Source organism: Acanthochromis polyacanthus, chromosome 12 (genome assembly GCF_021347895.1).
Source record: "Acanthochromis polyacanthus isolate Apoly-LR-REF ecotype Palm Island chromosome 12, KAUST_Apoly_ChrSc, whole genome shotgun sequence".
Lineage (NCBI taxonomy): Eukaryota > Metazoa > Chordata > Actinopteri > Pomacentridae > Acanthochromis > Acanthochromis polyacanthus.
In genome coordinates, this window is record NC_067124.1 from 27,415,475 (window position 1) to 27,441,885 (window position 26,411).

The following is a 26,411-nucleotide window of genomic DNA, read 5'->3' on the forward strand; positions in this document are numbered from 1 at the left end:
TATGGATTTGATTCTTGTTGCATCAGTGATGATTTTTTTTCCACAGTCTACGTCCAACATTTCTTCATTCCTGCCTCACTTTTGCCCATTTTCACAGCATCAGGTATGTTGTGATGAAGCGTGTTATCGGCATGTAGATTCAGACATTTGCTCAGAGGACATTGGTGTCACTTTGCTGCTTAGAATTAGCATGTTTGTTTTGATTTTTTTTAAACTAATGATGCAGGTCAGTTCCTCAATTTAAGGTATGATTTTTGTATTTAAAAAGTAACATTTGGTGTCATTTATATGGGATGTGATGCTGATTTGGGGGGTATTCATGAGTGCTTGGAACACAGATCAGGGGCTGCAACACCACCACCATGGTGATGACATGTGAAGTGGGACAGCTGATATGGACTAAAGATAGCATCAAAAACAACTTAACATTAGGTGGTAATAAGTTTGCATACAGTTTAATGTTTAAAATGAGCTGCAGTCAGTGTCAGCATCCCTGACAAGGCACGCTAAGGGTTGGCCAGTAGAAGTACATGTTTTGGAAGCGCAATAAAACCATTTCTAGCCACAGTATGAGGACAGCTCATCCAAACAGAATTCCTGTTTATAGTTAGATGAAGTAACGGCTCTCCCAGCAGCCTTCAGAGTCACAGTGAGAACTACACACATGCGCACATGGTTATCGCCCTTCCCATTCTTCTCCACACAGTGGCAGGAAGTTGTCCAGATATCCGCAGGGCCTCTGAAAAAAGAGCGAGTGAACAAAGTGGGCCGGGTGGTGCTGTTGAAGGTGTTGGTGGCAGCGGTGATGGGATTGGTGTGACATTGTGAGCAGCTGGACAGCAGCGACACTACACAGCTGCAGATTCATCACAAAACACCGGGAGTCTCGGCTGCTTCGGCACATCAGAGGCAGTTTGTAGCTGAGTGACAGCCGGACTGGAGGACCACTGATCCTGAGCAGAGAGAAGAAAGGGCCTGCAGCTGGTGACCCTGAAGATGCTGGATCTGAGAACGTTTGTTCTGCTGGGAATGAGCTGGACGTGTCAAGGTGAGCTAGCCTCCCTTTTCTCAACAGATTTCTCTCTTTTGAAGCTATAGGAAGCACACAAGCTGTTCAGTGTGTGTCCAAACTGAAGCCTGTGGCTGGAGGAAGAATGTTGATTCTATTATTAAGTTTTTAAAAAGTGACATTTTATAATTTTACTGACCTGCTTTAAATATTAAAATATGTTTTAAATTATTTTTGAGGATGTTAAGGGGTGTTAAAATGTGATTATATTACAAAATTATTGACATAGACAGAATCATGGCTAGAAGATAAGCCTGGTATCAAATGTAGGTAAAAATGGGACCTATCACTTGCTATAACTTTTTTTGACCAGTCATCTATCCCGTATGGTGATATGATCTTGAAATGTTTACCTGAAATGCACTATTTAAAGTTTTCTCAAATAAATGATCAGAGTACAGATGCTACATCTAGAGTACCAATGCTTGTTTTCCCATTACTCCATGCCACAGGTGTTAAAATGGTGTAGTTGGAGACATTAACATGCCCCATGATATTTTAGTTTTTAGACTGTGACATCTGGAGAGGATTTAAATTAACAGAGCTCAAATGTGTTTTTCATCCCTGAAATTTCCCTGTATCTATCTTCTGCGCTTGTAAAGTTATAAGGTCTCAAAAATGCAAATTAAAAACCTTGATTTGATCAACCCCCATGCACCTCAAGGGCCTGTAACTCTGAAAAGATTCATAGAACGAAAGTACAATTTTTCACAGCTTCATAAATATACTAAAGTTATTGTACAAAAAACTGTGCAGTGTCAGGTGAGAGGCACTTAAATATTTTTCACGGAACGATTTAAAATCCTTATATTTACATTAAAGCCTGTACCAGTGAGTCTGCTTTTGCCAGTCAAGTGAAACAAACGCGTAAAACACTTAACACATCTAATTTCAGCTCTATTGTCCGAGATTTTTTTTTCTTCTCCGGTTTATGTGCCCACACACACACCTGCCAAGCCCATTGTCCGACTACATCACATTCCTCATTACTACGGTGACGACCTTCGACCTTTATCAAGTTCCCGACCCACTCCATTTCCTGTTGCTATTCGCTTCTCCTAGAAGCTTCCTGTTTATGTCGGCCCCTTTTCCTCCCTTTAACGGTCCGTATCAGGGCCCACCTTTCACGGCTTGACCTGCATTGTTGTGAATAGCTGCTAATGGTCTGAAACAATGAGTAGACTGAATATGTGGGTGAGCTGGTCTGGCGATAAAGGGAAACCAGTCTGCATAGCATAGCTGTGGGTAATGTCAGGTTAAATAAGCTGAAATGCTGCACCTTTTTAAATAATCAGTTTGCTTGCCAAGTGCACAACCACATATGAAGTGTTGAGACATAACTCAAGCTGATGTAATTCACCAACAGCTACATTTGTGTGCACGATTCATTCATAAGACAGTGGACCATCTCTGGTTTATCCTTCTGTGAATACTCCTTTCACACAATAACTGAAGAAGATCTCAATGAAAGCTACCACGCTAAAATGATCAGTTGTCCGCTGTAACATTAAGTGATAATAATCGATTAATGAATTTAAGCCATTTTTAAGAAAAAAAATGTCCAAATTCTGTGATTCCAGCCTATTTATTTTGAATATTTTCTGGTATCTTTACTCCCCTGTGACAGTAAACTGAAAATCCTTGGGTTGTGGACAAAACAAGACATTTATGGACGATGTTTATGGACTTTGAGGAAGTACTGATGGACTTTCTACATCATTTTCTGACATTAAATAGATCAAATGACTATTCGATCGATCTGGAAAATCACTGGCGGATGAATTGACAATGAAAATAACCATTAGTCCTAATATATCAGTGACAAGAAACCCAGCTGTCCAGAGCAACCAAATATAGTTTAGCTGCTGAAAAATGGCCAAGTTGAAAAAAAAGAATGTAACAATATCATTTGACAAGAGTCAGTAAATGCACTTTTAGAATATTTCCAACAATTTATGTTGCTGTCAAATATCCCTTTCTGTCAGGTAACTAAAGCCTTTACATTGCTGTCTTCATTCACAAAAACATAAATTCTGTCTTGCTAAAAAACAGGAATTGCTGCTATACCATTTTCTTGATAGGTTGGTGTGTTTGTGTAATTGCCTTATTTTTTGTTTTAATACGTTGGTTTTGATCTCAGATTACATGTTAAAACATCAAAATGTCATACCAGTAACGCCCATTACTCACAAATCACTTCAAGGCTACATGTTGAAAAAGAATGTGAAATTGTGCTAATTTTTTTTTCTGCTGTCTTCACAGCTGCATCCAGTGATCCATGGGGCCAGTGTCCAGTAATCCACAAGTGTAAGGAAAAGTTTGGAGATGGGTCCTGTGACAGAGAGTGTATGGAGCCCGAGTGTCTATGGGATGGCTTCGACTGCATAAAGGACAGGGGTCACTGCAAGTAAAAACCTTTGTCATTTTTTATCATTATTGCAGAACTTCAGGTCAGAGAACCATAAAACTAAAGTCTGCTTATATAGTAAATGTTGTAAACTGTATCTTTTATTTTAGTTTACTGTTACTCTTAAGATGAAAACTTTCTGTTGCCTAAAGAGGTTTTCCACGCAGGGCCTTTTCCTGTAATGGAGTATTTTTACATTGTTGTACTTTTACCCAAATAAAGGATCTGAATACCTCTTCCACCACTCCTATACTGAATAGCAATAATTCAATATATCTAATTTTACATTTTTTCAGTACAGTATTGCAAAGGAGAATTGAACTGATGCCATTAATAGCATCAATAGTGCGATAAATTAGTAAAAGAATTAAAAACATAATTGCAATATGACACACAACATATGAATGCACATAGCCACGGCTGTGCATGAAAAATATAATTTAATAATGTATAATTTAATTTGTTAAGTGGTCTGAGTACAGTATAAAACAATCACTGGTGTAAATAATGATGTTGCATCCTTCTCAGCCATTTAAGTTAATTTCTGACTTTGGAAAAAATTATATGGCAAAAAACTCAAATCAAACTAAAAAAATAGACCTTGAGTTGAGACTATTTCATCAGGTCACTTATTCTGCTCTTTCCTTTATCCCTCCACTTCATGACTCGACTCCCAGTCCAGGCCACATTCAGTACTGCCGCGATCATTACGCCAACTCCCACTGCGAGCAGGGATGTGACAGCGCACCCTGTGGATGGGACGGCAGCGACTGCTTCAGAAACCAGAGCCCTCGGTGGGCAAAAGGCACCCTGGTCCTTCATGCCAACATACCACAACATCGTGGCAGCTTCTCCAACAGCTCCCTGCTCTGGGCCCTCAGCATCATCCTGCAGTCACCGCTCAAACTCAGGGCCTCCATCCCTCTCGCCAACAACAGGAACTTGTTTGACTTTGACCTTCAGGAGCTTGTCGACTTGCTGGCTCAGGCATCACCGGCTGACTCAAACGGGTGGGTTGTTGTGCTTTATTTAACAAGACACTTTTTTATGATGGAGATCTGCCCAAAAAGGCAGCAATAAAGGTTTTAAACAAAACAATACAAAGTTGGTAAAAAAAATAAAAAAAGATCAAAATCAAAAACAAGTAATAATATTAAGGGATAGACTGGTTTCTTAGATGTGGGATTATATGAGGTACTTATCTGCAGTTGATGCTTTACCTACAGTAAACAATGGTAAGCTCGTCCCCAGTTTGGAGGACTTGTATGGAAGCTAAGTAGTGTACTGGCAATGATAGGGTCACTAACAAAATGTATTTTGGTCCCCTAAATTTGGCCCAGCTAAAAAGGTAATATAAACACCAGTTCAAGTGTACGCCATATTTAGAATATTTTGTAATTTTGCCATCAGACAGCCCTTTACGTCGGGAAACTAAAGCCATTATATCACCATCTTCAAAGGCACCAGACTCCACCCACAAAAACACTAATTTTACTTTGCAAAAAGAAACCATCACTTCATAGCTACAAATAGCAAATAATGTAGACATTTAACACCTCGGCAATTCACTGTACAACTGATGGCCGTTTTTAATTCTTCCAAAGATATCAGAATAATCCGTTAAATTCCTTTTGCAGGCTCAAGTGACTGGAGTTGGGACAAAAAAAACAAAAAAACACTAAGGCCCCCCCCCCATCTCTGTCCATACATTTGGGACAAACAGCTCAAGTATATTGTGTAATCTGAGATAATCACTGCAACATGTATTTTTGCAGAGATATAATTGAAAATAGAAAATAAATTAAATTTTGTCTGACCTGAAATTGCCACATAATTAAAGGCAGATTAAGTTTTTTGAAGCGCGACAGAGAGAAGATCTACGTCTAAAAAAAAATGTAATCTACATAATGGTACATTATCGTCAAAAAAATTGCTCTAAAAATAAAATAAAAATGTACCAAGCATAGAACCTTGAGGAATTCCACAGAGGGAAATATGACCAAGGTCACATGTATTTATAAATTAAGATTGAGATATTTTGGCAACAGGGCATAGTTTTTCATCACAGTCTAGATTTGAGAAGGTGTCAAATTCTAAATTCACTAAACTTTACTATCAAAAAAACATATTTATTGAAACAGTTCTCAGAAATGACACACCTGTTCTTTTTAACACTTTTCCCTAGCTCCCTCCTTTTCCTCCAAGTGGACAACAGGCCATGTTCCCGTTTGTCCTCTACCTGTTTCCCCTACGCTACAGAGGCCGCCAGTTTCCTCCGTGCTGTAATGTTGCTGAAGCCTGCCTCATTCCCAGCCCTTCCAGAGCTTCAGGCCATCATAAGCATAAGAGGTGTCCGAGAGGAAATAGGAAGCAGAGAGGAGGAAGTCGTGAAACGGGAAGTCAACGGTACGCTCGCATGTCCTGTCTCCCGCACACATGTGCACGCACACATCCAGCTTTGAATTTCATCCAAACAAAACACCATAAAGCACCTTTGTGCTTCCAGGGTGAAGATCTGTTTACACAGTTCATCTCTCACATATAGAAAAGTAAAGCAAAATGACAAGATATCTGATCAAAAATTGCTTTTTCAGCGTATTCATTGGTATCCTAATGATACTAAAAGACCCCCCTCACTGAAAAAGTTGGGAACTGTCTGGATGATGATGAATAGAGTTAAACATACTGTTTAAGTAAATTTAGAGGAAGATCATTTTGTGTGACTCAGTAGTTTCCAACTTTGCTTATCTGGTGTACCAACTATAGGCCACATCTAAATTAAACAACACCTCATGTTCAAATCTGTGCATTTTAAATTGACTTAAATGATGAATTGTTATCTGCAGGCAGAACAATGACTAGCTAACAATTTTAGCTGTTAATCCACACATCTGCAATTTCTATAGTTGTACAAAGTGATGTACATCTGAGAGTAGATACAACACAAGCAAGAATCTAGTCAGGAAAATAATCTAGCAAACAATTTCTGATTGCTTGTCAATAGTTTCAGCTAGGTAATTATTTCAGCTGTTTAGCAAACAACTTTAGCTGCTAGTCTTTTTTTAATGACTAATGACAAATTTGGCATCAGAAAGTTACTAAGGGTTTAGTAGAATGTGGTAAAACTGTGGTGCACATGTTTGCCACTCAGGTCCACTCAACTCTTTAAACTGTAATTTTGTCCTCACTAATTTTAACCCCTGCCTACTGCAGGTGTAAACACTGATTGGAAATTACTGATGTAAATAACTTAGGAAGGCAATAGCAACAGTACACACACCATGTGAGGAACATGATTTTTATCAAATAAACAATATTTGATACAGACTTACCAGTATTGTACAATAGTAAAACTCTTTTTATTGTTTTTATTATTACCTCCAAAGAACCGACTCCTGCGTGGTTATGGGCTGTGGTTGCCATTGCCATTGGCCTGCTGCTGGTGCTGCCCCTGGTGGTGTTCCTGGTGGTGAGAAGGGTGAGGCAGCAGCGGGCAGAGAGGGATGGCAACGAGAGGGTGAGACAACGGCCTAAAGCCACTGACACAGACGGCAAAGCCAAGGCCTGGATACCGCATGCAGCCCACCAAGAACAGCGGGTCAGATCCAGCAGAGAGAAAGATAAGATCAGTCTGAGAAAGAAGAAGAAAGCTAAGGAAGCAGAGAAAAAGAGAAGGAGGGAGCCGCTGGGGGAGGATGCCATTCGAATGAGGTGAGAGAAGCTGCTTTGAGAGGATGTTTTGTCTGCTGAGAGAATGATGTCATGTCAGTGTATTCTACCACAAATGAGAGCTCATCCTGTACAGTGAGTACAATGAATTCTGTCCCAAAACTCTTCTTTGCGTTTTTATATTCACAATTTCACAGCAGCCACATGTATCTCTAAAACTGTCTCACTGAGTTTTAGATCCTTAAGCATGACAGGTCAGATAAAGTTCTGCCCCCTTTAAGGCTGAAAATAAGACATGTAATTCTTTTCAGTCAAAAATGTCTTCAGCAGGAAAGAGAAGAGGAATTTCTTATATAGACAGATCAAACCATTATCACCTGCTTGTCTGAGGTAATGAGGACAAAGCAAAACACCATAAGATGGTGATCACAGTCCACAAACACCAGGAAACAAGTTTTTAGAATACAGTTTAAGTGTGACAGCACACGAGAACACTTGTATTTAAAAAGGCAAACATTTGTTGGCTCTTCTGTCGGAAAGAGACACAGATTTGATGCTTATTTCCGTTTCATATCATTTTAAAGATTTTGGGATTTGTGTGTTGGTCAGATGCATAGGTGAGTAAAAACTAGTTTGAAGACATTGTATGGGCTCAGGGGAAAATGTAACAGGCTTTATTTTTTTAGTATTGGAGGGTATTTTCTATATCCTTCTAGAAAGACGCAGTGGGGAGAAACAATACAAAGACAATAGGAGAAGGTCATGCAGCAAATAGACCAGGAGTCAAACCAAGGACTCAGGACATTTGCACCTATGTGTTCTGTGCCTCAACAACTTAGCAGTTTTTACTTTGTTATACTGTAAACCTAATATTTGATTTATGAGCAGATTAATAAAATTGAAAATCAATAGCTGCAGCTGTAATTCTCCTATATAATGTATTGAGCATATGGTGCATGTCACTTATCCACAACATTTAAGAATATTTATTGCGTGTGAACACCCTCCTCCGTTTCTTTCCTATCTCTGTCACATCAAATACATGCAAAATTTTAAAATAATAATTACTTTAAATATTGTAAAACACAGAAGCTTGGGGCCCTGGCATCCATGCCTCATGTTCAAGGACCCAGAAACTGCCGCCCCCTGTGTGTTTACATTTCAGGAAAACCAGCCCTCAGATAACAATACTGTATTCTTTTGTCTGGGCGTGTTCCACAACGCTTTTGCTAACTCATAAATTTGAGAACAAAAGCAAAAGAAATTAAATGAGAAGTGTGCCCACACGAAACCTCAGCACTTTCTGAATGTGTCATATAACTATGCCCTGCTTTTCAGGCCTCTCAAAAGGGACCAGGATGTGGGAAGTGACACAGACTTTACCCAGAGTTCAATGGAAGACGTCAGCATGAGATGCTCCAGGCGTCAGGACGACGCCACCATCTGTGACCACAGGACTCAGGAGCAGAAACAGTACCGGGGAGGCACCTCTCAGCCCCGCAGAGCTATACAATGTACGAAATGTCATGTTTTTGTCACGCAATGACTTACTCATTCCAAAAACATTTATTCATCTAGAAACCTGACATTTTTTCACAATGTTCAACATTACCTTACTGTAATGACAACAGCACATGCAGCTCAAACTGATGTTGAAGCAACAGAATAATCACTAATTCTTTAGTGCCAGCTTTTTCAAAATAGGGTTGACTATATTTTTATTAATCTTCATTAGTTTCTTTGGATTTTAGACTGCAGCAAGAGAGTTTAAGACATGATTTTGTAGCTTTATTGCTATTTTATTGACCCAAGACTTAGTTTATCAGGAAAACTGTCACGGTTCAGGAGGAACCCAAAATGAGTGCAACACAGGGGGGGGGTCCACGGTCTCTCCTGAAGGCGACAGGGGTCGATCTGGCAGACGGCTTGGGGAAAACAGGCTGCTCCTGTGACTTCAGCGTGGCAGCGTCAACTTGACGACTGGAGACTGAGGCAGTATAGTCCCATGTCCCCTGCCATGTGAAGCCGGTCTATATAGCATCAGATGGTATGAGCTGCAGGTGTGAGGCTCTCACAGCTGCATCCAATCCAGTAATCAGCAGCTGCAGAGTCTCACAGACCTGCGACACAGTGGCAGGGGGATGTATGGCCAGAAGGGGGCGGTGCTGGGCTAGGCCCATGACAAAAACTGTCACTATGTTAACTGTTAATGAAAATTACCAGGGACAGCTGGTATAAATGGGTTAACAGGGCTAAGCCCTCCCAGGCCAACACAAAAAAGATGAGAAAATTATTTTTCAAATAACTTACAACAGATTGTTTTAAGTTTAGGTGAAAACAAAGGTCAGTCAAAAGAAAAACATAGAATATCTCTAAATGGGCTTATTTTTTTACAGCCCCAGCAGATGCAGTCCGCTTTCATTCATTTTGTTCTTGTAAGTGATTGACAGGTGTCATGTCCCGCCCCCGTGATTTACTGATCATTTGGGCTAACTTTAGGCAGCCCACAGGCCACTGACTTTTGACCAATAGCAGCGAGTTAACACAGCGGTGGCTTTCATTCATTTCGTTCTTGTAAATGATTGACAGGTGTCATGTCCCGCCCCCGTGATTTTACTGATCATTTGGGCTAACTTCAGGCAGCCCACAGGCCTTTGACGCAGCAAGTAAAGGTTAAGCTATGGCGGGCGTTAGCATGAACGAGGTGGATTATTTGCTTTCATGCCCATTTTCATCAATGTCTTTGGAGGAAAAGCTGGAAGTTAAGAGACTGGGGTCACATCGGCCATCGATGTGAGCTTCTTTTCAACTAAAGTAGCCCCATGTTGACCTGTTAAAGGACTGTGACACCTTGTTTTTGCTGAGGTCATCTGTTGTACTGAAGCCGTGTTTTGCACTACATGTCGCCAAACAGTTGTAATAAGACAGTTGCAGCAGGCTATCTGTGGGCAGTCGTTGCAGTTGGAACACGTTTTGTAGTGGTGTGTGTGTGTGTGTGTGTGTGTGTGTGTGTGTGTGTGTGTGTGTGTGTGTGTGTGTGTGTGTGTGTGTGTGTGTGAAAGAGTGAGAGAGTGAGTGAGTGAGTGAGTGAGAGAGAGTGTTGATGTAGAGCACTGAAAAAGTATAGTGTACCTGTAATTGATGTAACTGTGTGTATCATAGGTGATGTTGCTTTTGCAGCTGTGTTAACCATTTAATCGGTATTATGCATTTGTTAGCCCACCCAACAAATTTCACCACCAGCCGCCACTGAAAATTACCATTAGTTGCAGCCCTAGATTGAAACTGCAACATCTCACCGAATCCTACATATGTGCAAAGCTGACAGCACTTCCTGTCAGAATCTGAAAATACTGTAGGAGTCATGAGTGAAGTTAAGGCAACTGGGAGCAGCTCAGACTGTAGTTACAGACAGGAGACTGGAGCAGTGGTAAAATCGTTAAAAAAAAACAAAAAAACTGTGTCCTATGTCTTTTTCCAAACACGTTTCCCTGACCTCAATGGGGAAGAGAACTGTGGCACAACTGCACTAGGCTAAAACATGTAAACACAGGATGTTGTTTGTGTGTCGTGCATTGCTTTGAATGTTTTTGTCACACAGAAGTTAGTATTATTTCTTTCCCTATGTTGAAGGAGATATCAGAGAAAGCACTGAAGCCCCTTTTCTCGACAATTAGAGAATTTGACCAGGTCCTATAATAGCTGATACTTAGACACTTCTGGGTCTAAACTAAGACATTATACTCATAAAGCCACACATGGTATAAGACACTGTGGTAAGAGAGTTTTTGTACTCAAACAGGACTCATACTGTCATTGCAGCACAAAGATATATTCAGAGACCTTAAAGAATACATGCAGACTAAACTACTTGCATTAATATCCTTAAATGTTTCTTGTTGCCCCTCAGCTCCACCTAGAGGATGGGAGAGGAACGCCATGCCTCCTCCTCTGCTTAGTCCTCCTCAACAGGTCTGTAGAAGATTTTGTTCTGTTTTAGAAAAAAAATAACTTTTTTTGCTTGTTTAGATTTGCTAGAAATATAGATCACAGTGCATAAGGGCAAACATGACACATGTAGCATGTAAGTGTGTTGGATATTCATCTTAGTTTATGTGCTTGCAGTCAGCAGAGTGGTGTGGCCCAGATGGTTCCGTGGTTCTGATCCGAGCGGTGCGCAGCGGGCTGGACAGGGTGGTTTTAGAGCTGCTGCGAGCAGGAGTGCCAGTAAACAACACGGATCACACCGGTAATGCCTCCTTATCCCAGTTACTGTTAGTTACGTTCGTAAAAGCCTGACTCAACCCCAGACCTCAGTCTAATAGGTTTTCTATGTGATTCTTGGTAGTAAAACAAGAACTGAAGTACAGTTGCACTGATTTACATCCTGTAAGATTCACTGGTGCCTGTGCTGCAATTTGTTGTGAGATTCAACCATTTTCCTGCTAATTTAATCTCATCACTGAGCTAAAAAGCAGAGTTTCAGTAGCTTTGCTTGAATTCTTTCATTCATTAATTAGCCTTTTTTCTAAAAGGCTGATTTGTGAATGAATTTTCAACTGAAATTCATGCTAGTAGCTGCTAATCATGGTAATGACAATACCAAAACTCATGTTTTGCCATTTTAGTTCGGCAAGTATGTGGTCATAAATGAAACTAATGCCTAGGCTAGACTTTATTGCTGAAATCTTACATGTCAATCCAGCCAGTAGGTTTATGATCATGCCAATTCAAACCAAACATGTCAACCTGTCTGTGATGCATGAATACATCATTTCCAGATTTCATGTGGATTGATTTTTTCAGACTGACTTACATTGCCGTCCTTAAGCCCACACCACTACCATGGCTAAAACATGCTATATGCGCTCATGCAAAAATGGATTAGAGCCCACATTGGAGAAATATTGGAGGCCATTATTTTCTGTCTCGTGTACACTGAGGGGTCGAGTAACTTGTAACTTACCCCGTTTCTCTCACGCCCTCTTTTTGTGTCCCTCCTCTCCCATCCTTTCTTCTGCTCTCTATGGCTTCCATCTCTTCCTCCGCCTTCTCCAGCTCCCCTACTGCCCTCCTCTGACTCAGAACAAAGTTAATGTCCACTAGCGCTTAAACTCAGGACATCGGACATATTAGCTTTGTTGCTCTTCTTGCTTTTGCCTTTCCTTGGGCCTCTCTTTTTCTACATCCCATATTTTTGTCATCTTTATGCCCCATCATCTCTTCTTCTCTTTGGCTGAGGTACATCTCCACATCCCCTCCCTTCAGTCTCCTTCTCTTCACCATCTGGGCTCGACTCTGTTGTGTAATGGTTGTTCATTGGCTGACTTACTCCCTCCCTTCTTCCCCTCACCTCCCCTCCACTCACACTGTCTGTCTCAGGGAGATCAGCCCTGCACTGGGCATGCTCAGTAAACCACCTCTCCCTAGCAAGGACCCTCATTCGCTATGGGGCCGCTGTGGACCTACAAGACAACAAGGTAAGCTCTGACTGTGACTTCGTCAGTGGTTATTAGGGAGGATTTCTGATAAAATTTAAGAGTGGTTCAGAGTGATAGTTGTATTAGTATTCTCCAATCAATGTGTTGTATTTCCAAACATGCTAGGGTGAGACAGCACTCTTCCTTTCTGCCCTCCATGGCTGCTATGACACCGCCAGACTTCTCCTTCTTCATGGCGCCAACCTTGAGTTGCGCGACCGTAGAGGACGCTTTCCGGTCGACGTGGCCAGAGAAGGAATGCGCCACCAGGTCCTAGAACTCCTACTAGCTCACCAGATTCAGAGAGGGCCCGTCCCTGTAGACTCAGGCAGTGACATGATGTGGGATGAGCGCGGTATGATGTACTCGCCGTGGGTCGGATCACAAGGCCTGCCTGGAAGAAGCGCCTCCTTCTCTGGGATCATAGGACATCGAGACATGACCCCACCGCCACAAAAGTAAGGTTTTCAGAAATGTCTGTGAAGGTTCTCATTCATCCAGGTCTTCTTAAGGTGAAGGGTTTAGTTCAGGCAACTGGACAGGGAGAACATGCAAACTCCACACATACCTCAGGCCAAGATTTGAACCCAGAACCGCAGAAAACAGCACTCTGCAAATTAACAGGATCGGTTCACTCGGTTTGTTATGTATGAAACCTCAGAAGTCTTAATCTGTGTATCTGGTGACTGTCATAGATCGGTACACTGCAGTTTTAAATTGGAAATACTCAGCCACATGGGCTGAGGCTTTTCTTACTTATAGTGGTCTTTGCTTCAATTACAGTTGTCAGTCATAGTTCTTGACAACATGTTTATATGAGAAGTTATGAAGCATTTAATATAGCTAATAGCCTAACATTATGTTGACCTTCTTGTCTTACCAGTGATTGGTCGATGAACAGAGTGCAGTACCCGTCCCCTCAGAACTGGCGGCCGCAGCTCAACCAATCAGCAACAGCGCTTGTTCCCCCGAGAGTCATGGGTCGCTCCCCTCGGCCAATCAGCACCTTACAAGAGGTGACCTCAGAGGATGAGGATCGCGACAGGCACCAGGAGGTCCCCAGAGCTGCGACACCTCACTTCCTGTCCCCGCAGCCTGCCCCTAGACAGCGGTCCTTTTCCTGCACCCAGCATGCACTGCAGCGTCGCTCCAGCGCCCACCAGCCGGAGCCCAACTACCTTATTGTGACGGACAGAACAGCCGGTGAGCCCGTAGAAAGGGTAGTCGTCTCAACTCCTGCAGATGCTGCTGCCCAACCAGATCGCCTGCCAGTTGTCAATGGTGACCCCAGAGCAGAGCAAGCAGCAGTGAGTTCAACAAATACAGAACACAAATCCAGAGGGGAGAGGGTAAACAACACTACTGACTCCACACAAACAGCCTTGTAGAGAAGAAACCAACCATGAATTTTCAGCTGCCTTTTCATTGAATTATTAGATGAGTATAAATCAGAATGGAGAGGCAATGAGATTTAGTTTGGTATGTGTGAAGCCCGATGCAGAGCAGAAGGCTTACAAGGAGACCCAGAGCTGGATTGTAAATTTGAGAGCTTGTTATTATCCACTATGCATCTTTTTTAGATCACTTATTTTTCTATTTCTGTTAAATACACACACGGCAGCACTTGGAGATGTTCCTTCCTTCCCTAATCATTTTGTACTCAGCCTCGCATAAATTATTACTGTTTTTCAGGGATGCTTTTTGTAAATATTCTGTTAAAGTCAAAAAGTAACAAAACAAAATATCTTCCATTGAATTCCAGTCAAATATATTATGTATTGTCTTGCAACAGCTTCTTTTCTGATCAATGCAAGAAGAACTAATAAAAGAACTGCATGGATAGTTGCACAGAGATATCAGAATCCTGTTGAGGCATGCAGTAAAAGGATTTTTTTATGCATTTGATATGGAGTTTTCTAATTCATTTACATCACATTCTGCAGTATGAGTCAGTTTTGGTGACATTTACTCTGATAGATATCAATTGCTGAGAAGATAAATAACAAATAATAACAATCCATAGTTCTCTTTTTAAACTTAAATGAGACACCCAGTGCACAATGGTCAGACACTGCAGCTTGTACATAAGGAAAAGGAATTGCTCATCAATATAATGCAACCAAAGCCCTTAATTAGTACAGTGAATACACAATTTTATGCAATAACTGACTAAAGGTAAATAATTAACTTACATTCCTACATTTTATTAATTTAGAGAGGGCCAGTGGAAAGAGTGAGAGATATCTGTTTGAGCAAGGTGATACAAACACGACTGATGTTAAAATAAAATATATATTTTCTAATATTTTTATGAAGAGGACTATGAAAAGTAATTAAAGTACATTTTTCCTTTTAAAATGCAGTGAAGACATTAAGCAGAAGAAAATGCAGATACTTAAGTATTTTAATAAATACAAGTCAAAAACTGCTGTTTGACTTTTTATTTCCTAATCTGCAGTCCCCAAAGCCAATGCAGAATGCTGACAATGTTAACAACTCTGTGCGTAAAACTACTTGATGCGCAGCTTTGAAGATCAATGTAATTACATTCAAATGGCGACAGACGATAGCTGTGTGTATTTGCGTAAGTTGTTCCTTTAGGAGATCTACGCGTGGGAACCTGATATCCACCTTTCCTCCAAACACTCTGCGTTACGACGTATTGATTCTAACAGTTAATAAAGTGTGAACTGCATGTCTTGCTGGAGTTTCCCATGAGAGAGAGCTGGGGGAAGTTTTCACCTTTGCATAAACTTGCGCTGAATGTTGGTGCAAATTCCTTACGCATTAAACCAAATTTGAACTGTAGTCTGTAGTCTTAGATAAGCTATAAGAAATCTCTTATTATATTCATCATAAAATAAGTACATTTCGTTCAAGAAGAACAGCGCCGTGCGTAAAATCCATACTTTTACGCACAATTTTTGGATGAGCTTAGTTTTCTCATTTTTATATTGTCAACATTTTGCGCTCTTTCCGACCTGTAGTGCAAGCATTGAATGTTACATGTGTGTGGCGTGTGGGAACGTGAGAAGACAGAGGAAACTGGAATTGAATTGTCTTCCGCAGTCGTCACAGTCGTTGTTCGCGCGTGTAGAGCTGGCACGTGCCTGAAACACACCTGCACAGGCCAGCCGAGATCAAAGGTTTTCCTGAATTCAATGCATCTAAATATTCATTTTATACAACAAGCTACAGTTTCTGAAAATAAAAACTTGTTTTTTTGTTTTTTTTTAGAAACGAAGGTACTGACCACACGGCCAAATTCTGCACTGTTGTATTTCCAAAACAGTTTGAGTTGAATTAAAAGTAATGAGTCGAGACAAAACTTAGAGCCTTCTCATTTAGCCCAAGCTTTTCCTATAAAACATTTCTCGTGGGAAAGGGGGAAGCAGCTCAGCATTTACAACTTTACTAAGTGTTAAAATTGATACATGACTTGAGAGGGCGACACTGGGGGGAGGCACTTCCCGCGCATTCACCGACGATTGAGATGCAAATGACTTGCAGACTGAAGGAACTGTTCCATGCAAGTCTTTAATCTGGTGCAAATAAATAATCTGTAAACCAGAAGAGCAGTTTTACGCACGCTGAACACCCGTATTTTTCTGCACTATAGTTAACTAACAGGCTTAACAGCAAGCCATATTCTCAGTTAATTGTGTTTTTAGACGGGCTAAACATGTCATTCAGTGCGGATGTCAAACTGTCATTACGCATGGGAATTGGCACTTTTTACGCACGACTCTGTGTCAACTTGAAATTTCATTAGGCTATGTCAAAGTGAATTGTGCGCTCATTCATTGGTAAATGTGTGTATAAACAACTACAGTTTTCAGAATGTTTTGACCATCTAGCCTATATTACAGTTTTTCTAGACAAGACGTAAAGACGATTCAGCTGTTCATTGTGTGAAACGGTGTTAAGCGTCACCACATGGTGCCGTTCACCCCCGTGTGGCAGCACAAGTCCACACTTATGCTCGTTAAGGCACGTGCCGGGAAACAATCACTGAACACGCTGTTTAATGGAGTTTTCATTTTGTTTATTTACACATGCAAAATAAAATAAGTTAAGGTGCAAAAACATCTGATAGATGACACAGTCAACATGAGTTCGCCTGTACAGGCTGTAGCAGCATTTGGTGTGGTTATAATATAATTACAATAGCAGAAGCCGCAGAAAGCAGGAGGTCTGTGATTAATACATTGCACTGCAAAGGTCCCCAATGAACAACACGCATTATGGCCTTACAAAGTTCTGTTTCTGAAGTGATGATCAGGGCCAGGGTCTCCACAGAGACCCGCTGACCGGGTGGCTCTGGGGCGGGCTCTGTTTCCTCGCTCGATTCAGCACGTTGTGGGGCTGCTGGGGAGTTGTTTGGGCGCGACTTGATTCTCCGTTTGTGTGGGGACACCTTGCCATATTGACTGCAGTTGCGCACAATCTGTGCCCGGATCTGTGTATCAGCATCCGAAGAATAAACCTGGAGGACTTACTGAGAATAAAAGAGCTGGAGGAGGACGGAGCTTCAGCTTCTCTGCCTGCAGATACAGAGCCTGCACCGGAGAAGCGAGAGGCAAACGATGCATCCAGCCTTTCTCCGAGCCACAGGCCTTTTCCTTGAGGCCCCAGGAAGTGAGCAGCTCTCTGCAGGCAGGTGGAGAAACCATCTTGATAGGAGTGTTTCTGGCCTCCACCTCCAGCTCTCGTCTGGTCTCCGAGCGCCGTGTTCTGGAGGAAGAGGACTGTGTGCTCCAGGATCTCAGCTTTCTCCACTCTGCGCCGAGTGTCCCCCTGAGACAGAAATAAAGAGACAATGAACAGTTTCTCGAAGCAGCACTGAAAAACGTTTAGTGTTGTGGGATGAACAAACTGACGTATGTGGCTTTTACCTGCTGCATCAGAAGAGTCTTTAGATTGTCCAGGCTGCGGTTAATTCTCTCTCTTCTCCGTCTCTCCACCTCAGGTTTGAGACTCTATAGCGTAAAATATAAGATCAAAATCAATGAATAAAGTAACGTTAAGAGTTCCGGGCTATGAGTGATAAATATCTCGGAGGGACATGCTGATATGTAACAAACCAATCTGCATTATTTCATGAAAGCATGAATGATACAAGTACCTTCTTTTTGGCCTTTGCGTCCTCTAAATCTTGGAGCATTTTCATGATTGGAGTTGAAGTTTCCAGCAGTAGCAGTAGCTCTGTCTGTCGGTCAGTCACAGCGGAATGTGAGCAGACAAGCTTCAGTGAGGGCTTTTAAGCCACAAGTGAGTGAGGCGCTAGGCTCCTCCCACCACCTCTCAGACTCACAGGTCATTGAGGTGGTCACAAACAAGAGAAAAAGATCTATTTGACGGTTAAATATTGGTTAAATATCAAAAACTACACTTTTTGCAATATTTTTTTCTTGTGGTTTAACGCTTTTTCCACAATATGGTAGTCTGTTGTGTTAGGAAGCAAAAAGCGGCTTTTGTTTTTAAAGCATGAACTCAATATTAGGAAGATAAAATGTATGCGTTTTATTTATTTGGGGTTTCAGAGTGTCTTTCTAAGGGATCTATTGTAACACATTTGACGAGAATCTAAAGATGAGTGGATAAATGGAGGCTGAACAACGCGCCAACAGGGCGCTCCACTAATCCGCTGGCGCGTGCAGCAGCCCGGCCAGGTGTGAGCAGCACGCGCCTGTGAAAGGTGTCACCACGTGCGACACTTATTTCCATGTGTGACCGACATCCGCAAGGACAGCGTGAAGCTGCGGACAAATGACGGTGACTCCCCCACGGCATTGTCATGGACGCCGAAGTGAGATGAAAGTCTCTGCGAACCGAGACTGGCATGCGTCAAATCCTTTTTTATGCGTAATTCTGTAAATTGTTGTCTTCTTAGCGGTCGACGTAAAACAAAACCAGGTCAGCAGTGATGCAGGAAGTACTACTTAGAACTTAGAGTAAAAGTAACAAAACCCCAGTGTAGAAATCCTCTGCTACAAATAAGGTAATACCGTAAAAGTATCAGCACTGAAGTCTACTTAAAGTACCAAAAATACAATTAGGCAGACATGTCAGAATAATCTTTTGGACTATATCTATCAACGTATTGATGTGTTCATCATTTTAATGCTGCACCTGGTGAAGGGGAAGCTCATTTCTACTGCCTTCCTTATAAGGAATAAAATGTCATCCAGAAATCAGGCATCGTTGCCGGACAATAATACTGTATATAATTATGTGAGTGTTGATTATATTTGTTATTATTAATATGTAAAGCAATTAAAAAATATTGTTATTTAATACGATGCAGTGAAGTTAAAAGAACAGTAGTGGAAGCAATAGGCCTACTTGAGTAAATGTACGTAGTTAAATTACATTGCTGCAAAATAAAAAAAAACCTTGCTGTTTGGCTTTATTCATCATGTTTCCAAGAATTTCATTAGTTCTATATAAAACGGCAAGAATGGAAACTGTTAGGGCAAAGCGTAGAGTCATTTATTTTATGAGCAGTGCTGTTAATTGTTATCATTTTATCATTTATTATTGTTGTTGTTGTTGTTGTTGTGAATATGCAACGTAATTGATAACTAAAGTTTAAAATAAGTGTAGTGAAGTACAGTATTTCTCTCTTAAGGATGGAGTGGCAGCATAAAGTAACAAATTGAAACACAGTGCTTGACTAAATGTACTTAGTTACTCTACACTGCTGGAAGTAAAAAAAAAAAGCCTGTTATGTGTTTCATAGTCTCTAAAGACTCTGTAGAATCTTAACAAGTGTGTGCGTAAAACTACTTGATGCGCAGCTTTGAAGATCAATGTAATTCAAATTAAAAGCAGACAGAGCTGTGTATATTTGTGTGTAGCCAGATGTAATTTTGCAAATTTTGGGAGATCAACGCGTGGGAACCTGATATCCACCTTTCCTCCGGACACGTTGCGTTACGACGTATCGATTCTAGCAGGTAATAAAGTGCAAATTGAACTTCTTGCTCGAGTTTCCCATGAGAGAGACCGGGGGGAGGCGATCTCACGTCTCCACAAACTAGCACTGAAGGTTGGTGACAAAACGCTTTTCAGACCAATTATTCCAAACTTGTGCTGTCGTCGGTCATCAGATAAACTACAAAGAAATCCTTTTAAATATCCATTTCCAAGAAGAAGAAAAAACTACACATTCTTGTCAAGCGATGTATTAAAAGACAGCCGTGCCATGCCTGAAATCCATCCTTTTACGCACGACCATTTAAACGAATAGGGTTAGTTACAGAACCTTTCCTGTCACAACTTGTCTGAATGTCTCACGCATGTTGTGTCTGGGAATGTGAGCGTCACCTGTCCTTCAAGCACATTTTGCAAATAATGCAGCAGTTTTAACAGGTAATAAAGCGAGGCTCGAGCTTCCTGCTCCACATTCCCACGACAAGAAACAGATGGAGGACTCTCTCCCATTCTCACACCTATCCAGCATTTGTCTGCGTGTTGCTTTGTGTCACATAGCAAATGTGCACACACTAAAGTCCATTTATTCATTGTCATTCAGTTTGGAAAGCCTTGGACCATTTGCTTTACGCACCTAGAAAGCAGTCACCTTTTGCTGTGTTGGAAAAACGACTCAAATTCTTGATTCGATAAAAGTGCAGATATAAAACGTAAACACACACACAGACATACTGAATTAGGTAATCACATTCAATAAAGCGTACAGAGACATTATCAGAAAAATATACTTTAAGTAATAAAAGTAATGTGTCCTGTGTATTATAGGAGGTAACTGTATGCAGGTAATTTTGTTCTGAGGTACCAAGGGGTCAGGTCCCTTCCAAAGATGTCTGTGCAGGTTCTCAGGTCTCTTCTAAAGGTCACCCTGTAGATTGTTAATGGAGAGACAAACAGAAAAATGTTATGACATGCAAATATGTTTTCATTTTTGGTTGTTTCTTTGACCTAACAAAAGAAATGTAAAATATTCTGGCGTGGCTTGGACCTTAATCGGTTATCTACACGAAACGATTACAGACGTTTAAAGGGGAAATGTTTCTTTGCTGAAATTATGAATCTGAATCACGACCAAGGTTCCCACACAAGCCCAGAACGCTGTAAAATCTAATTTTATAAAGTGACTAGTAACTACATCTGACGCTTATGCAACAGAAATGTGATCTAGTAGAAGTACAAAGTAATATCAAATAGACATACTCAAGTGAAGTACAATATTTTAAAATTTCACCTAACAGAACTTTTACTTCTTGAGTAAATCTACTTAGTTACTTTCCACTTGGGTTGGTTAATCAACTTATTCTTTCCATCTATTATTTGTCCATAAATCAGAGTTTTACGCGTGCAATAAAGAGCTCATAACGTCCTTTTACTATCGATTTTATTGATTCATTCTTATTTTTTCTGTTCAGTAGCGATCAAAATGTGCAGATAATGATATCCAACGTAGATTTATTCCACATATTCACCGTGGTAGAGAATCGTGTCTCTAAAATCCACGAAGCCCTTTGATATCCTGCACACGACCAATTCACACCTTTTCACAGGAGGCGTAACAAGTGACTAACTTCATTACAAAAGACAATTTCAAAGAGGAATTGTGACTGAACAGCTCCCCAAGAGCAACGAGAAAATAATTTATATTACTGGAATTTATCAGTGGATTCCATATTTATTTTTGGACACATACTACTTTATGTCACGCACTTGGACTTTCATGTAGAAGGACTTGAAACAAACTTATCAAAATCAGGAATATAGACTTTTAGAAATGCAGTTTTATCTGCACTTAAAGTCACATTTATAGCCAGCAGCAAATAAATGCAATAAAATGAATCTGACAGAGACATTAATACTGCAGTGATCTGGGTTTTAGTCAAATGAGTAACTACAACAAAAACTAGGAAAAGGTGGCCCGACAGAGGCATTAAGCATTGTGCTGAGAAAAGTGTGCTGAAACGTTCCTACTAAGCCTAATAAAGAGGTGAATTTACAATGCAGGCCTGGTGCGTAATTTGCATTTGAGTGACCAGTGTGCGTAAAGTGTGTGCGTGAGAACCAGCAAGCCGGTAGTGCTCCACACACACACTTCTTTTAATGATGTACTAATTCCAGCAGATAATAAAGGTGTAAACAGGCGCTTCTGTCTCTGTTTCCCATGAGAACGAAGCAGAAACTCGTCTCCCATGGGAGCGAGCTGCAGCCAGTCAGTTTGAAGCAAGTAAATACGCCAAAAATAAAACACAGTTTGTTTATAAGAAGCATTGTCTTAGTGTGATACAAGACTACCCTTTACTGACTTAGCCAGTTAATCGTATATTATATTCACCTCTGCAGTTTGAATTCAGTCATTCAGTTTCATCCCAACCGAATACACAAACTCTTCTACGTGTAAATCGAGGTTATAATGAATGTATGCTCCTGTAGGACCTAATGATGCCCCTATTTAACACAATTTTAGCAAGAAGGGTCCAGATTTTTTTTCCTACAGCGTTTGGCATGTTTTCCCTGTGTTATTAACGAACTGGACATCAAATTCCTGAAAATAAATGTGTCTTTTTGTCGCTTCCATTTCCATACAAATATGGATTTTTCTGCGGGAAAATCACTAACCAGACAACCAGGACAAGTGAAGGCCAAATGCATGTGCGATGGAAACTCAAAGGGATGCAGGAGATGTTAAACACACGTTTTGCTTCCTGTGCGATGACACCAGACACGCGTGGAAAACAAATGGCCTGTAAGCAGCTGGGGCTGATGCTGGTTTGAGGATAAACGCTAACTACTATGACAACAAACGCAAACATGCGCTGGGAGCGTTCTCAGATTATTCAGCGTGATTTTGTCGTGTGTAGTAAGAAGATATTTTGCATGATGTTAAAGGGAACTAAAAGAAACTGTGGAACTAATATTGGTGCATTCAAAGTAAGTTTGAAATTAACTCTGTTGCAATCACATGTAGTTTCAGGTAGAAACTGATGACATAATAATTTACTGTGAATAAAACAACAAGAAAAGATGAATGGATGCTAACTTTTTTATTTAGATTCCACTTTTCTTGGCTCATCTTAGCTATATTATCCCTTTTCCTGGTTGAATCAAAAAGCCTTTCAGTCTCAGCAAACAATATGTGACACTGACCATCTTTGATGTCTTTGAAGTGACAATAATGAGCTCTTTCCTTTCATGACCACAACTTCACACCTGGAGGATAGCTCTGGAGGAGGCCGAGCTTCACACCTCTGACTCGGACTAAAAGGAGCTGTCAAACAAAAGGCCTGCAGGTTGTATCTCAGTTTAAAAGAATCACTTGACATAGCTTTTTTTATTTGCATTTTGAAAAAGGTTTTTATTTTTTTCATACAAAAAAAAATTACTGCTCACCATAGGGAGACATCCAGAATAAATTAGTGTGCAAAATAGACAAGATATATATCTAGAGAGGATACAAATGATATGGTACACAGATGTTAAATGTGCCAGCTATCATCAAGGCACACAGGTGACTGTAAGGGGCTTCATGGGGCTTTCCCAGCCTCAAACCCTTGCTGTCCCACACCTGGAAATGTGACGGATGGACACTCAATCATTATCCATATCAGTATCTTGAATCATAACAGCAGATGTAGCAGTGGGTGTTTATCAGTGCATGAATGAGGACAGAATCCCCTCAGCCCCTCACAACTTACCTCTTCACTTGCTCTTCAGTGCAGCAGCTGGACAGCTGGGATGATCCAGCTCAGGTGTGTTCCTGCCTGGGAGAGTCCCTGTGCCTGTGAGCAGGTTAGACGGCTGCCCCACTGACTGAGCTCATTAAATAAGAGTAGTGAGTCAACCCTATCACACATACAGGACATGTACAAGTCAGATATTTACAGTATTTACAGACTTCGAGGTTATGAGCTTTCACAATACTACAATGCAAATATTCTGTCAGGAACAACATATATATGGAACCAGGGAATATTGATGAGTTGTGAGTCATTAATAGTTCTGAAATCACTGCCTGATGATCAGGGCCAAGGCCTCCACAACGTCTGGTTGGCCGGGCAGCTCTGGGGCGAGCTCTGTTTGTTCACTCGTCTCTCCACTCTGATCTCGAGCTGACTTTGTGTCTGAGGCTGCTGGGGAACTCTGGGGAAGCTTTGCTGTGCTGCAGCAAAACTTCCCCAGAGTCGGTAGGGATGAGCACAACTGCTCCCAGCGACGGCTTGTGCGTGCAATTTGTGCTTGGACCTCTGCTTCAGCAGCCGAAGAATGGACTTCGATCGCGGCAGAGAGGTGGAGGTTCTTCTCTGGACGGCTGCACAATCAGAGTCTGAACGTGCAAAGCGAGCAGCAAAAGATGTATCCAGGACAGATCCAAGCCACAAGCCTTTTCCCTCAGGCCCAAGGAACTGAGCAGCTCTCTGCAGGCAGGTGGAGAAACCCTCTTGGAAGGAGTGTTTCTGGCCTCCACCACCTCCTCCTCCTGCTCTGGTCTTGCTTTCTTTGGCAGTATTCTGGAGGAAGAGGACTGTGTGCTCCAGGATCTCAGCTTTCTCCACTCTGTGCTGAGCCCCACCCTGCAGGAGAGCAACAAGATGAGCTCATTTATTGTCTGTCAGAGCCTCAAGATTATACTGACAACAATAAGATGCCTGAATGGATACTAAGGTCTGGTCTGTGCATTCAGTTATTTCTTTATTTAAACTTGGGTGAAAAATGGGTTATGATTAAAAGGCATATGATGTGTAAGAGCATTCAAAAGTTTTTTCTCTTTACCTGCTGGGGCTCCTGCAGCAACATGGTCCTCAGACGATCCAGACTGCGATTCATTCTCTCCCTTCTACGCTTCTCCGCCTGAGATTTTATCAACTAGAAGCAAAAAAGCAGACAACATTATGACAGCAATTTTAATTTATTATTGAAATTACTAAAATTACTATAGGATAAGCATTTTTCATCTCTCCAAAATACAGTTTAGCTAAAGCATTTCATTCACTCTCGATATAAAAGTATAAAACAAGGTATAGCACATGTATTTGAGTAAAGTTTTACCTTTCTGTCAGTTGTGGCATCCTCTGTTTCCTTTAACAGCTTCATGGTAGCCATGTTTGGAAAGATGAGCTTCTCTCTTGGGGTCGCTCTTTTAATGCCTTCAGACGCCTCCTACTGTAATACCAGGTTTAACAACCGGATCCGCCCCCATGCAGCCACCCGTCCACCATAAACCCCTCCTCCTCCTGCAGGATATTTGGGTCCTATGGTTTCTTTCTTTCTTTCTTTTTCAGAACAGTAAAGCAGACAAGCTTTAATTTAATTAAATAATTGAATTAGCCTTTTCTGGATGGCACCATCTCCCAGTACATCAGTTTCACGAAACCCTGCTGTGCGTAAAAGCTATGCGTAAAATCCCTGGAATTTATAGGATGTGAAATGCACCTTTATCATATAGCACATTAAACCTCGGAATTGCTTTCTTTTAATTTGGTGCGTAATTTGGAAAAACGTGTAAGTCGGTGTGCCTGATAAATGGAATGAACTGTGAATAAACCGTAGAATAATCCTTGACTGCTGCCCTTGAGATGTTCTGCCCTGGAGACTGGATATTTCTTTTGCACGACGAAAACAACACAGCAGAAGTCGTAATATAACGTGTAAAACTGAAACAGAAACAGTAAGCTATACTCTTATCAAATAGTCTATTGGAAAGGGGATCTTCCTGCTATGCTGGTTACATGTTTCTCACCTCACGTTGTATTTCAATAGAATTTGCAGTTTTTCAAGATAATATGTGGATAACGGAGCCACTTGCATGTGCCGCTGCGCCTTTGAGAGCGCATGAACTGTCCATGCACCATGATCTTAGTGCAACTCACAAAAGGAGTCGACACTTCTATCCATCTGTTTTTGGGTTTATTGAGGCCACACTTTCTAGCATCGTCCATTCATGATGGTGTAAAAGTTAGAAATTAAAGCCTACGGACTGCTATCTGCACGTCTTTCTGTTTTCTCTTCTTGTTATTCATTTTCTCTTAACACCAACTGTGCGCTCACTTATGGCGAGTGCCAACACCTCCTCATACTTGACACCTTGCATTTGTTAGTCAGTCCGTCTTTAGGTTGAAGGGGGGTTCCGAATGATTTGCATTCACACTTTGGTGTCACAGTGGACCACACGTGCCAGTTGGGCCACTGTCTCGTGCTGCATGTCGCGCCATTTAATGCTGCGTTTGCTCCACCTGTGCGCGTAAAAAGCTTTTGATGCTGCCGGGCACCGTGGGAAAGACGAGCGGTGGCGGCAACGACGCACAGGTGACAGCTTTTTCATTTAACTGTTGAAGCCTTTGATGATGCACGTTAATTAACATTCTTTAATTCAGCTATAGGTGGGGAGCATTAGAACCCAGTAACTCCACACGCCATGTGATAAATGTCTGAACTAAACCTTTTGATTTATTTAGAAAGTTTTACAGCATAAAACTGAGTATTATTTAATATTTGCTGTAGGATATATATATATATATATATATATATATATATATATATATATATATATCCTACATACAAACTGTAAACAATCTCCATATAAAAAAAATCTTCAGTACTTTGTTGTGCTTTTCTTACTCCCTTTTAATCAGCAATAACATCAAAATATTACAGGCGGTTGTCACTATTGGAAAATACCTGTTATTTGACAGATTTCTTGTTTTTAGTTACATATGATAACTTTTAAAATCACAGAAAAACGTTATTATTCACATGTTGACAGAGAAAAGGTGAAAATATCAAACATCTGTACTTACAAATG

The 26,411-nt window shown here is 41.0% G+C and overlaps 3 protein-coding genes across 5 annotated transcripts; 1 reads left to right on the plus strand and 2 right to left on the minus strand.

The window, feature by feature from the left end:
• The first annotated feature begins 177 nt into the window (after window positions 1-177).
• Window positions 178-15,054, plus strand: notchl (notch receptor, like). 2 transcript variants are annotated; one of them, XM_022199596.2, is made up of 11 exons: window positions 184-1,048; window positions 3,332-3,476; window positions 4,154-4,486; window positions 5,662-5,882; window positions 6,863-7,187; window positions 8,484-8,659; window positions 11,056-11,117; window positions 11,271-11,394; window positions 12,528-12,625; window positions 12,752-13,083; window positions 13,509-15,054. In XM_022199596.2, exons 1-11 carry the CDS (start codon window positions 997-999, stop codon window positions 14,011-14,013), a joined length of 2,373 nt encoding a protein of 790 aa, XP_022055288.1. In that variant the 5' UTR covers window positions 184-996; the 3' UTR covers window positions 14,014-15,054. The 2 variants fall into 2 exon arrangements, 1 of the variants encoding a protein (XP_022055288.1); XR_007945487.1 differs by lacking the exon at window positions 13,509-15,054 and having other exon boundaries at window positions 178-1,048; window positions 12,204-12,625; window positions 12,752-12,803.
• A 1,571-nt stretch (window positions 15,055-16,625) lies between these two features.
• LOC110954863 (transcription factor HES-2-like) lies at window positions 16,626-20,504 on the minus strand. The gene is made up of 3 exons (XM_022199597.2): window positions 17,751-20,504; window positions 17,521-17,604; window positions 16,626-17,422 (listed from the first exon to the last, which is right to left on the minus strand). The coding sequence occupies exons 1-3, from the start codon at window positions 17,793-17,795 to the stop codon at window positions 16,904-16,906; spliced, it is 648 nt and encodes a 215-aa protein (XP_022055289.1). The 5' UTR covers window positions 17,796-20,504; the 3' UTR covers window positions 16,626-16,903.
• Window positions 20,505-22,665: 2,161 nt separating this feature from the next.
• Window positions 22,666-26,083, minus strand: LOC110954856 (uncharacterized). 2 transcript variants are annotated; one of them, XR_002595953.2, is made up of 4 exons: window positions 24,659-26,083; window positions 24,383-24,475; window positions 23,308-24,183; window positions 22,668-23,177 (listed from the first exon to the last, which is right to left on the minus strand). XR_002595953.2 is itself a non-coding variant. In XM_022199586.2 (3 exons), the coding sequence occupies exons 1-3, from the start codon at window positions 24,710-24,712 to the stop codon at window positions 23,632-23,634; spliced, it is 699 nt and encodes a 232-aa protein (XP_022055278.2). In that variant the 5' UTR covers window positions 24,713-26,083; the 3' UTR covers window positions 22,666-23,631. The 2 variants fall into 2 exon arrangements, 1 of the variants encoding a protein (XP_022055278.2); XM_022199586.2 differs by having other exon boundaries at window positions 22,666-24,183.
• Between the last annotated feature and the right edge of the window lie 328 nt (window positions 26,084-26,411).

Bases quoted from the DNA above. Each gene is read 5' to 3' on its own strand.
- LOC110954863 (XM_022199597.2), bottom strand. From the start codon at position 17,795: ATGAAAATGCTCCAAGATTTAGAGGACGCAAAGGCCAAAAAGAAG. The intron at 17,605-17,750 runs GTACTTGTATCA...TTTACGCTATAG, and splicing joins ACGCAAAGGCCAAAAAGAAG to AGTCTCAAACCTGAGGTGGA. The intron at 17,423-17,520 runs GTAAAAGCCACA...TTTCTGTCTCAG, and splicing joins AGACTCTTCTGATGCAGCAG to GGGGACACTCGGCGCAGAGT.
- notchl (XM_022199596.2), top strand. From the start codon at position 997: ATGCTGGATCTGAGAACGTTTGTTCTGCTGGGAATGAGCTGGACGTGT. The intron at 8,660-11,055 runs GTACGAAATGTC...GTTGCCCCTCAG, and splicing joins GCCCCGCAGAGCTATACAAT to CTCCACCTAGAGGATGGGAG. The intron at 11,395-12,527 runs GTAATGCCTCCT...TGTCTGTCTCAG, and splicing joins AAACAACACGGATCACACCG to GGAGATCAGCCCTGCACTGG.
- LOC110954856 (XM_022199586.2), bottom strand. From the start codon at position 24,712: ATGGCTACCATGAAGCTGTTAAAGGAAACAGAGGATGCCACAACTGAC. The intron at 24,476-24,658 runs GTAAAACTTTAC...TTTTGCTTCTAG, and splicing joins ATGCCACAACTGACAGAAAG to TTGATAAAATCTCAGGCGGA. The intron at 24,184-24,382 runs GTAAAGAGAAAA...GCTCTCCTGCAG, and splicing joins TGCTGCAGGAGCCCCAGCAG to GGTGGGGCTCAGCACAGAGT.